Here is a 12,715-nt window from a genome sequence, read left to right as displayed (position 1 = left end):
AAGTGGCTCAAACAGCCACCCATGAGGAATCATGCAGCATTGAGTGTGCTGCAGGAAAACATCAGAAAATTCTAAAAGGGTTTTTTTATTCTACCATCTTTAGGGCATTTCCCATATTAGCAGACCTGTGAAAAGGAAGAAAAAAAAGAATTTTCTCTGTTAAAGATAGACATTTTCTACTGTTTTTCTATAATGAAAATATATTATTTATGAAAATAGAAGAAAACGACAGGTTTTTCACACCCAAATATTTCACTATGCAAATCAGCTAAGTCAAGTAAGTGATAAAATAGACCTTGATGGGTGAGAGTCACAGAATGACTTAAGGTCAATGATACACTATAAGATGAAAAGCAGTGGCACGTATGATCACCAGTGAGTGTGTATGTATTGGTGTAAGAATGTGAGTGTGTTTTATTATCCCTTAAGTATAGACAGTTGTCTTTAAAGTAGAACTGGAAATTTTAAGATTCACAAATATAACAGTATTAAGTGTCATGGACCCTTGAGAATAGCACACAAATAAATGAAACATCAACCATTAAAAACAAAAATGTCAAGAATATGCTGCACATAAACATCTATTCATCATAGCTAAGCTCATTATATAACTAAGAGTTAATACTTTGTAACAGGCAGGGATGAAATGTAAACCTTTAAATATACCTCTGAGAAACACTTCCTGAGTGTATCTGGGACTTTACCATCCACCACATGGAGCATTCTTTCCATTTCTTCCCGTACAACATAGCTCCCAGATTCACTTGCAAAAAGACTAAAAATGTCTAGAAGAAAGAAAGAATAAATTAAACTTACCATAGATTAAATATACCCTGGCAGAAGTAGAGAGGGAAGAGAGAGGTAAATATTACTAAGTGATTACTAGTGCCAAGCACTTTATCAATATATAATTTAATTTATTCCTAAAAAAAAAAGAAAACCAACAACGCAAATTAAAACAACAATATGATATCTTTTCAAACATCAAATTTGCAAAAATGTTTAGGTGTGACAATACAAAGTGATAGCAATAAAATGGGAAAAACAGGAACTACTGTACACTGTTAACGAGAGTATGAATTACTGCAACCACTTTAAAGAGTAACTTGCCAAAATCTGGCAAAAGTGATGTATGCTAGAAATTCAACTTCTTTTTTTTAATTTAAAATTTTTCTTAATTTGAAAAGAGAGTGTGTGCAAGTGGGGGAGAGGGACAAAAGGAGCAAGAGAAAGAATCCCAAGCAGGCTCCACACTCAGCAAGGAGCCCGATACAGGCCTCAATCCAATGACCCTGGAATCATGACGTGAGCCGAAATCAAGAGTCATTCAATCAACTGAGCCACCCAAGCATCCCTAGAAATTCAACTTCTAAGCAGCTCGACTTCCACCCTCAAGAAACTTTCATACGTGTGCACAAGAACAACAATGTTCACTGGAATATTATGTATAATAGCAAAACTTAGAGGAAAAAAGATAAATATCTATCAATAAGAAAATAGGTAAACTGACATACACACACACAATGGAATACTACATAGCAGTTAGAATATAGGAACTAAGAGCTTCAAGATGGATAAATATCAAAAACATTCAGGGAAGGGATACCTGGGTGGCTCAGTGAGTTAAGCATCTGACTCTTGATTTCAACTCAGGTCATATCTCATCGTTCCTAAAATTAAACTCCATGTCGGTGCTCAATCCCTGCTTGGAATTCTCTCTCTCTCCCTCTCTCTCTGACCCTCATGCACTCTCTCTCAAAATAAATAAATAAACTTAAAAAAATATTCAGGTAAATATTTTTGGGATTGTAAAGCAAATTATAAAATAATCTGTATCATATACCATTTACTTAAAAAGTTTAGGGGGACCTGGGTGGGTCAGTTGGTTAAGCATCTGACTTGTGCTCAGGTCATAATCTCACGGTTTGTGAGCCTGCTTGAGACTCTCTCTCTCTGCCCCTTCCCCACTTGTGTTCTCTCTCCCTCTCTCAGAAGAAATAAATAAACTTTAAAAAAAGTTTAAGAAGTTTAAAATCTGCAAAACAACTGAAGATACGTTTAAAGGTATATAAAATATCATAAAGGTAGAAACACCTGCATGAGGAACAAAAGATCACTATATTCATGAGAGTGGTTACAGTTGTAAAGGGAAGAGTGGGGGGGCGCCTGGGTGGCGCAGTCGGTTAAGTGTACGACTTCAGCCAGGTCACGATCTCGCGGCCCGTGAGTTCGAGCCCCGCGTCAGGCTCTGGGCTGATGGCTCGGAGCCTGGAGCCTGTTTCCGATTCTGTGTCTCCCTCTCTCTCTGCCCCTCCCCCATTCATGCTCTGTCTCTCTCTGTCCCAAAAATAAATAAAAAACATTGGAAAAAAAATTAAAAAAATAAAAAAAATAAAAAAAAAAATAAAGGGAAGAGTGGGAATGAGACCATGGAGAGATACAGAGAGACAGCCTCACTTTGGATGTAATACTTTATTTCCTAAAAAATAAGATCCAGCACAAATATGACACAATGTTAAGAAATAATAAAGCGGGTAGATGTACATATTGTATGTATGTTTGAAATACTGCTGTTATGGATTGAACCGCATCTCCCAAAAAGATATGTTGAAACACTAACCTCCAGGAACTTATGAATGGGACCTTATTTGGAAAGATAGAAGATAGAAAGATAGAGGAGACATTCCATCCCTTTGAAGGCCCAGGGGGTTTCATTGCTTGCCTTCCCACATCCCACGGAGGATTTCTTCAGGGGGAGTATTTGCTGGAGTGCTCTGACTACCTGTTACGGGTTGAACTGTGTCCCACCAAAAGATGGTAAAGTCCTAACCCCAGCATCCACAAATGTGACCTTATTTGGAACAGGGTCTTTGCAGATATAATCAAGTTAAAGTAAGGTCATTAGGGTGAGTCCTAATCCAATATGACTGATTATAAGAAGAGAAGACAAAACACAGAAGAAAACCATGTGAGGAGATAGGCAGAAATTAAGAGTGATGCACACACAAGCCAAAGACAGCAAGGACTACCAGCACCAGAAGTTAGAAAAAAGGAAGGATTCTTCCATATAGGTTTCAGAGGGAGCAGGGCCCTGCTAACATTTTCAATTTGGACTTCTAGCTTCCACAACTACGAAATACGTTTTTGTTGTTTTAAAAGCCACTTAACAAAAGTTTGCAGTACTTTGTTATGGTAGCCCTAGGAACCTAATACAATTGTATAATAAAAATAAAAAAAGAATTTAGGGGCGCCAAGGTGGCTCAGTCAGTTGAACGGCCGACTCTTGATTTTGGCTTAGGTCATGATCCCAGGGTTGTGGGGTTAAAGCCTAGTGTAAGGCTCTGCGCTGAGCCAGCTTAAGATATTCTCTCTCCTTTTCTCCCTGCTCCCCGCCCACCCTTCTTCCCCACTAGCACTCTCTCTTTAAAATAAAAAACTGAAGGAAGGAAGGAAGGAAGGAAGGAAGGAAGGAAGGAAGGGAGGGAGGGAGGGAGGGAGGGAGGGAGGGAGGAAGAAAGGAAGGAAGGACTTTATATGTTTGTGTTTATGATGCCCCCAAATGTTATTTTTAATTACTGGCTGCCTGGAGCCACAGTATCTGTTTGTTGGCAGAGGAGCGCTAATTTGAAAAACCAGGATCACAGTTAAATTCCAAGTTGGTTCATGGATACGTTCAATATCTTAACTGTGATAATGTGGGTATATATACGTCCCCAAACCTATCAAAGTCCACACTTTATATGTGTGCATTTTATTGCAAGTCAATTATACTTCAATAAAACTATAAAAAAAGAAATAGATTAAAAAGAACAGCCTAAATTTAGGATTAAGAAAGAAGATTCTGAGGGATTTAGGAGAAGCAGTCAGAAGGCAGGTTAGAAAAGGAAGAAGGTTGGGGCGCCTGGGTGGCTCAATCGGCTGGGCGTCCGACTTTGGCCTAGGTCAAGATCTTGTAATTTGTGGGTTTGAGCCCTGCGTTGGGCTCTGTGCTGACATCTCGGAGCCTGGAGCCTGCTTCGGATTCTGTGTCTCCCTCTCTCTCTCTCTCTCTCTGCTCCTCCCCTGCTCATGCTCTGTCTCTGTCTCTCAAAAATAAATAAATGTTAAAAAAAAAGAAAAAAAGAAGAAAAAAAAAGAAAAGGAAGAAGGTAAATCTGGAGAACAAACAGAGGGTTACTGGAGGGATTGTGGGAGGAGGATGAGCTAAATGGGTAAGAGGCATTAAGGAATCTACTCCTGAAATCATTGTTGCACTAATGCTAACTAACATGGATGTAAATTTAAACAATAAAAATAAATTAAAAAATAAAGAAAAGGAAGAAGGAAGAGAGAAAACCCAGCATCTGGTGGCCAAGGGTTAAAACCTAGGAATTTTCAAAGTAAATGTTTCTTTACTTCTCCTGGGAAATTTTCAATAAAACTTTCACCCCAAAAAGAAACCCTACATTCATTAGTAGCTGCTCTCCATTTTCCTATTCCCTGCCAGCCTCTGGAAATCACTAATCTACTGTGTCTATGCATCTGCCTAATCTGGACAATTCATATAAATGGAATTACATACCATGTGGCCTACACTTTGACTGGCATTTATCACTTTAACATAATATTTTCAGGTTCATCCATGTTGCAGCATTAGTACTTTATTCTTTTACTGTTGAGAAGTATTTTACCATATGGAGGTATCACATTTTGTTTATGTTGAATGCAACAGTTGATGGATAATAGGGTTGTATCCATCTTGCAACTACTGTGCACAGTGCTGCCATGAATACTCTTGTACATTTTTTTTTTTTTTTTTAATGAATACATGCTTTCAATTTTGGGGTGAACATACTCGAGTGGAATTGCTGGGTCATATGATAACTCGATGTTTAGCAGTTTGAGGAACTACCTAACAATCTTCCAAAGTGATGGTACCATTTTACACTCCCAGCAGCAATATATGAGGGTTTCAACTTTTCCACTCTTCACCAACTCTAATTATTACCTATCTTTCTTATTTTAGTCATCCTGGTAGGTATGAAGAAGCATCTCACTGTAACTTTAATATATATTTCCCTAATAAGTTTACATTGACCATTTTTTCAAGTGCTTATTAGCTACTTGTGTATCTTCTTTGGAGAAATATCAACTCAAATGCTTTCACTGTCATCAGAATTTTCAGGTAAATTATTCCGCACACAAATGTAGTATTATCATTTTGAGATATTAAAGTACGTACATTTTGCCTTCTCTTCATCTCTGCCTCTTGTAAGAAGGACAAGTCCAACTATTAAGTTATTGAAGTGCAGTCCTTTGGATGTTCCACCAAAAGAACAGTATATCACCTAGGAGAAAATGATAAAGCCAACATTAGAGGTTTCAGTTGTTGAGGAATTTGAGGCTCATACCACCTTTACCAAATCTTGTCTCTATCTCCAAACAAGACTCTGGTAAACTTTAGTAAAATGATGTTATACATCTTGTTAGTGCACTCAGCCAAAAATACACTTTATCTATTCTACTATATATATATCACTGGCTCACACACTAAATATTCTTTCTCTTTGTAATCCTTACAAAGGTCAAATCAGATAAAGGTTCAATAGCCCCAATAATGTGGTAAGAATTTTGTGTAATTACAGAATTTCCTTCAACCTCTGTAAAACTTACATACATTTTGATTTGAAAGATCGACATCTGGGGCCTCTGAGTGGTTCAGTTGGTTAAGCGTCCGACTTCGGCTCAGGTCATGATCTCAAGATTTCTAGGTTCGTGGGTTCAAGCCCTGTGTCGGGCTTTGTGCTGACAGCTGAGAGTCTGAAGCCTGCTTCAGATTCTGTGTCTCCCTCTATCTCTGTCCCTCCCCCACTCATGCTCTGTCTCTGTCTCTCAAAAATGAATAAACATTAAAAAAAATTGAAAGACTGACACCCTCTGAATGTTCAAAAATGGAATGACAATCATATTGCAATATATAAATACACCAAATTAACACCTTGTATACTTTAAATTTACACAATGTTATATGCCAAATATATTCAATTTTATAAAAGTAAAAAATACAGAAACCCCTCAAGATGTTTTATACACTCTTAGAAAGGAGTATCCTAGTAATCAAAACTAAAGAAGAAAAGCTATGCATAAGAAAGGGACAGCAAAAGCAATGACATAAATTCATTCAGTTAGTAATTCTTTATTGAGCGCCTAAGGTGATATTGTGATATAATAAGAAATAAATATTTGGTCTTCCTCCAAGTTTCTGACACAAGAGCTTCTAAAACTCCTTGCTGAATGATATAGGTAAAAGAAGCATCTTTGGTTATTTACCCAATAAGTCCCTTTCATTCATATCTGAGTTTATGCTAATGAAATGACTCTTGGTGGGCCTTTACAAAGCTTCAGAATGTGAGCTGGTAGTCAGAGGAAAAGATGTGATTAGAGGGTTAGAATATTCAGCAGCACTTCCCAATCTCCAGGAAGGGAAGGGTGCTGGAGATTTATTTAATCACCAATAGCCAATAAATGGCCAGTGATTTAATCAGCCATGCCTGCATAATGGAACTTCCATTAAAAACCCCTAAACCAGGGGTTGGTGAAGACATCAAGGTGCTAGCAGAGGGGAACACCCAGAGATGGCATGGAAGTTCTGCATACCATCCCCCTCCCTGCCCACCTTCACCCCTTGCCCTTTGCATCTCTTTCCATTTGGCTGTTACTAAGTTGCAGTCTTTAAAAAAATAAACTGGTAGGGGTGCCTGGGTGGCTCAGTTGGTTAAGCGTCCAACTTCAGCTCAGGTCATGATCTTGCGGTCCGTGAGTTCAAGCCCTGCATCAGGCTCTGTGCTGATTGCGCAGAGCCTGGAGCCTGCTTCAGATTCTGTCTCCATCTCTCTCTGCCCCTCCCCTGCTCACACTCTGTCTCTCTCTCTCTCAAAAAATAAATAAACATTAAAAAAAAATTTTTTTTAAATAAATAGGCAATAATAAGAGGAGGGGCCAAGATGGCAGAACAGCATGGAAGGTTTTTTTTGTCTGTAGGACCTGAAATGCAGCCAGATCATCACTAAACTACCTTGCACACCTAGAAAACTGATTTGAGGACTAATATAACAATCTGCACGACCTGAACCACACAACTGGGCAGGTATCCGGAGTGGAGAGGCGAACTGGGAGAGAAAGAAGCTGCTGAGGACAGGGAGCTGTTTTTGCCTGGAGAGAAGAGGACATGCCAGGCGGGGGGTGGGGGAATACAGGAAAAGCACCCACCCCTGAAAGCAGCTGGAGAGAAAAAGGAACAGTGGAAACAGCCACAGGGACTAAACAAAAAAGGGAGAAAGGAGAGGGTTTAAATTCCATTAAGACTCTATAAACAGGTGGAGCGCAGAGTCTGAAACTCCACAGCTCAATACCTGGCGGAGCTCTGGTAGGAAGGGGAAATCCCTGGAGACAGAGTGTGAGGTCTGAGGGGTCCGAGGGCCACACAGGGAGAGGTGGTTCCCCTACTGGGAGGACATTTGGTAGAGGCAGTGTGGCCTCCCCACAGGCAAAGGTCCCAGCAGATCCCTGAGAATGGCCACATTCACTGGTGTCAGAGCCAGGATGTTGAGGGTGAAGCCTGGTGCCAGATGTGTGCCGTGATTTGCCGTAATCCCTGAAATGCTGCTGCTACATGACTGCACAAACTTTTTTCTGGGAAGGGCTGGTGGCTGGCTGCAGTCTCTGGGCATCAGCAGTGGCACGGTCTCCCGAACGTTCCTGGGGGTGGCCAGCACCCAGCCACTGCTGAGCGAGACCCTCCCCCAGAGAATAAGTACAGAAATGAGGGGTTGGGAAACACGGCCCCATCTGAGATAAAACTCAGGAGGGAGGTGCCGCCGGGCAGCCAGATGCCTTGGTCACACACAGTGTAGAGACGGAGAATGGACAGAAGCCAGAGACAAAGAAGGGGTGCTTGACTGCTAGTAGGGAAAAGCACAGAGTTCTGATACTAGAGACTGGGTAGCTGGGTGACTCTATTTTCACCCCTCCCATGCATGCCCCTACACACCTACACCCACAACAATCTACCCCACTAAGCTAAGCAGCACCATCTAGTGGAGAATGGAGCCATTACACTAAGCCCTGCCCAAATGGGCCAACAGCACTCTTGAAGAACACAAGTCTCTCTGCCTGCTTAGTTTGAGGACTATAAAGTGCTTCATAGTTTGATTTCTAGGGGAAACCGGATGTAATTTCAATCATATTTGACTCTGTTAGTCCAACTATTTAATTTTTTTTCTTTTCTTATTCTTGAATACAGAAAGAGAAAAAATTTATTTTTATTTTCCATTATTATTAAAAAGATCTTTAATTTTTTTCTACTATATTACTTTTTTGTAAATTTTTTATATTCTATCTTACTTCCATCATTTCATTTTATTCTGTTTTATTGCATTCATTTTCTCAAATGTTTTCCTTTTTCTTTTCTTTCTTTCCTTTTCTTCTTTCTCCCTTTTCTCTAATCTATCAAGTTTCTTTCAACAATGAGACCAAAACACACCTACGACCCAGCATTCTTCATTTGATTTTGTTGTTAAGTAATTTTTTTTTACTTTATTAATTCCTTTTCTTTCTTCAAAATGACAAAATGAAGAAATTCATCCCAAAAGAAAGAACAGGAAGAAATGACAGCCAGGGACTTAATCAACACAGATACAATCAAGATGTCTGAACCAGAATTGAAAATCACAATAATAAGAAAACAAGCTGGGGTTAAAAACAGACTAGAAACCCTTACTGCAGAGATAAAAGAAGTAAAAGCTAGTCAAAATGAAATAAAAAATGCTACTATTGAGCTGCAATCTCCAATGGGTGCCACAGCAGCAAAGATGGATGAAACAGAGCAACGTATCCTCGATAGAGAGGACAAACTTATGGAGAATAATGAAGCAGAAAAAAAGGCACACTAAGGCAAAAGAGCATGATATAAGAAATAGAGAACTCGGTGACTCATTAAAAAGGAATAACATCAGAATCACAGGGGTCCTAGAAGATGAGGAGGGAGAAAAAGGGGTAGAAGGTTTATGTGAGCAAATCATAGTGGAAAACTTTCCTAACCTGGGAAACACAGACATCAAAATCCAGAAAGCACAGAGAATGCCCATTAGATTCAACAAAACCAGCCATCAACAAAGCATATTATAGTCAAATTCACAAAATACTCAGGCAAGGAAAGAATCCTGAAAGCAGCAAGGGAAAGAAGTCCTTAACCTACAAGGGAAGATAGATCAGGTCTGCAGCAGACCTATCCACAGAAACTTGGCAGGCCAGAAAGGAGTAGCAGGATATATTCAATGTGCTGAATTGGAAAAACATGCAGCCAAGAATTCTTTATACAGCAAGGCTGTCATACAAAATAGAAGGAGACTTAAAGAGTTTCCCAGACAAACAAAAATTAAAGGAGTTCATGACCACTAAACCAGCCCTGCAAGAAACTTTAAGGGGGACTCTCTGAGGGGAGAAAAGACAAAAAAAAAAAAAAAGACCAAAAGCAACAAAGACCAGAAAGGACCAGAGAACAACACCAGAAACTCCAACTCTACAGGTGACATAACAGCAATAAATTTGTATCTTTCAGTACTCACTCTAAACATCAATGGACTAAACGCTCTAATCAAAAGACACAGGGTAACAATGGATAAGAAACCAAGATCCATCTATATGCTGTTTACAAGAGACCCATTTTAGACCTAAAGACACCTTCAGATTGAAAATAAGGGGATGGAAAACCATCTATCATGCTAATGGCCGCCAAAAGAAAGCCAGAGAAGCCATACTTATATCAGAAAATCTAGATTTTAAAAGGAAAACTGTAACAAGGGATGAAGGGCATTATATCATGATTAAGGGGTCTATCCACCAAGAAGATCTAATAATTGTAAACATTTATGCTCCAAATGTGGATGCATCCAAATATATAAATCAACTAATCACCAACATAAAGAAACTCACTGATAAGAGTAGGGGACTTCAACACTCGACTTCCAACAATGGATGGATAATCTAATCAGAAACTCAACAAGGAAACAATGGCTTTGAATGACACACTGGAACAGATGGATTTAACAGATATATTCAGAACATTTCATCCTAAAGCAGCAGAATATACGTTCTTCTCCACTGCACGTGGAATACTCTCCAGAACAGATTACATACTGGGACACAATTCAGCCCTCAACAAGTACAAAAAGATGCAGATCACATCATGCATATTTTCAAACCACGACACTACAAAACTCAAAATCAACCACAAGAAAAAAATTTGGAAAGGTAACAAATACTTGGAGATTAAAGAACATCCTACTAAGGAATGAATGGGCTAACCAAGAAGTTAAAGAGGGAATTAAAAAGTACATGGAAGCCAATGAAAAAGATAACACCACAGCCCAAAACCTCTGGGACACAGCAAAGGCGGTCATAAGAGGAAAGCATATAGGAATCCAGGACTTCCTAAAGAAGGAAGAAAGGTCTCAGATACACAACCTAACCTCATACCTTAAAAAGCTGGAAAAAGAACAGCAAATAAAACCCAAAAACAGCAGAAGGCAGGAAATAATAAAGATTAGGGCAGAAATCAATGCTATTGAAAACAAAAACAAAACAAAAACAAAAACAAAAAAAAACAACAGTAGAATAGATCAATGAAACCAGAAGCTGGTTCTTTGGAAGAATTAACAAAATTGATAACCCTCAAGTGAGTCTGATCAAAAAGAAAAAGGAAAGGACCCAAATAAATAAAATCAAGAATGAAAGAGGAAAGATCACAACCAACACAGCAGAAATACAAACAATAATAGGAGAATATGAGCAATTATATGCCAATAAAATGGGTAATCTGGAAGAAATAGACAAATTCTTACAAACATATGAACTACCAAAACTGAAACAGGAAGAAATAAAAAATTTGAACAGACCCATCCATAGCCAGTAAAGAAATTGAATTAGTAATAAAAATCTCCCGGGCGCCTGGGTGGCTCAGTCTGTTGGGTGTCCGACTTCGGCTCAGGTCATGATCTCACAGTACGTGAGTTCAAGCCTCACATCAGGCTCTGTGCTGACAGCTCAGAGCCTGGAGCCTGCTTCAAATGCTGTGTCTCCTCTGCCACTCTCTCACTTGTGCTCTCTCTCTCCCTCTCTCTCTCAAAACTAAATAAACATTAAAAAAATGTCTTAAAAAAATTAAATTTATTTTAAAAATCTCCCCCCCCCCAAAAAAGTCCAGGGCTAGATGGCTTTCCAGGGGAATTCTACCAAACATTTAAGGAAGACTTAACACCTATTCTGTTGAAGCTGTTCCAAAAAATAGAAATGGAAGGAAAACTTCCAAACTCATTCTATGAAGCCAGGATTACCTTGATTCCAAAACCAGATAAAGACCCCACTAAAAAGGAGAACTACAGACCAATTTCCCTGATGAACATGGATGCAAAAATTCTCAACAAGATACTAGCCAACCGGACCCAACAGTACATTAAAAGTATTATTCACCATAACAAGTGAGATTTATACATGGGATGCAGGGTTGGTTCAATATCCGCAAAACAATCAATGTGATACATCACATCAATAAAAAAAGAACAAGAACCACATGATCCTCTCAAAAGATGCAGAGAAAGCATTAGGCAAAATACAGCATCCTTTCTTGATAAAAACCCTGAAGAAAATAGGAGTAGAAGGATCATACCTCAAGATCATAAAAGCCATATATGAAAGACACACTACTAATCTCATCTTCAATGGGGAAAAACTGAGAGCTTCCCCCTGACATCAGGAACACAACAGGGATGTCCACTCTCACCACTGTTATTCAACACAGTGTTGGAAGTCTTAGCCTCAGCAATCAGACAACACAAAGGAATAAAAAGCATCCAAATAGGCAAGGAGGAAGTCAAACTTTCACTCTTTGCAGACAACATGATACTCTATATGGAAAACCCAAAAGATTACACCAAAAACAGCCAGAACTGATCCATGAATTCAGCAAAGTCGCAGGATATAAAATCAATGCACAGAAATCGGTTGCATTCCTATACACCAATAATGAAGCAACAGAAAGAAATCAAGGAATCGGTCCCATTTATTATTGCACCAAAAACTATAAAATACCTAGGAATAAATCTAATCAAAGAGGTGAAAAATCTATACACTGAAAACTACAGAAAGCTTATGAAAGAAATTGAAGATGACACAAAAAATGGAAAAACATTCCATGCTCCTGGATGGGAAGAACAAATATTGGTAAAATGTCAATACTACCCAAAGCAATCTGCATATTCAAAGCAAACCCTATCAACATAACACCAGCATTCTTCACAGAGCTAGCACAAATAATCCTAAAATTTGTATGGAACCAGAAAAGACCCCAAATCAAGCAATCTTGAAAAAGAAAACCAAAGCTGGAGGCAATCACACTCCTGGACTTCAAGACGTATTACAAAGGTGTAATCAACAAGACAGCATGGTACTGGCACAAAAACAGACACTCCTATCAATGGAACAGAATAGAGAACCCAAAAATGGACCCACAAACATATGGACAGCCAATCTTTGACAAAGCAGGAAAGAATATCCAATGGATATTCTTCAGCAAGTGGTGCTGGGAAAACTGGACAGCGACATGCAGAAGAATGAACCTGGACCACTTTCTTACACCATACACAAAAAGAAACTCAAAATGGATGAAAGTCCTAAATGT

At 39.0% G+C, this 12,715-nt stretch overlaps 1 protein-coding gene across 2 annotated transcripts in view; it reads right to left on the bottom strand.

Annotated features, from left to right (window-relative positions):
* Positions 1–12,715, bottom strand: part of USP32 (ubiquitin specific peptidase 32) — a 245,370-nt gene that overhangs the window by 118,859 nt on the left and 113,796 nt on the right. For both annotated transcript variants that reach the window (XM_019431063.2, XM_019431064.2), the window contains exons 3-4: positions 5,222–5,327; positions 667–785 (exon numbers count right to left, since the gene is read on the bottom strand). In XM_019431063.2, coding sequence (XP_019286608.1) covers positions 667–785; positions 5,222–5,327 — 225 coding nt within the window. The remainder of the gene's footprint in view (positions 1–666; positions 786–5,221; positions 5,328–12,715) is intronic.

This window comes from Panthera pardus, unplaced genomic scaffold, assembly GCF_024362965.1.
Source record: "Panthera pardus isolate Hobbes unplaced genomic scaffold, ASM2436296v1 HiC_scaffold_3, whole genome shotgun sequence".
NCBI lineage: Eukaryota > Metazoa > Chordata > Mammalia > Carnivora > Felidae > Panthera > Panthera pardus.
This window is presented reverse-complemented; position numbering and strand designations above follow the sequence as displayed.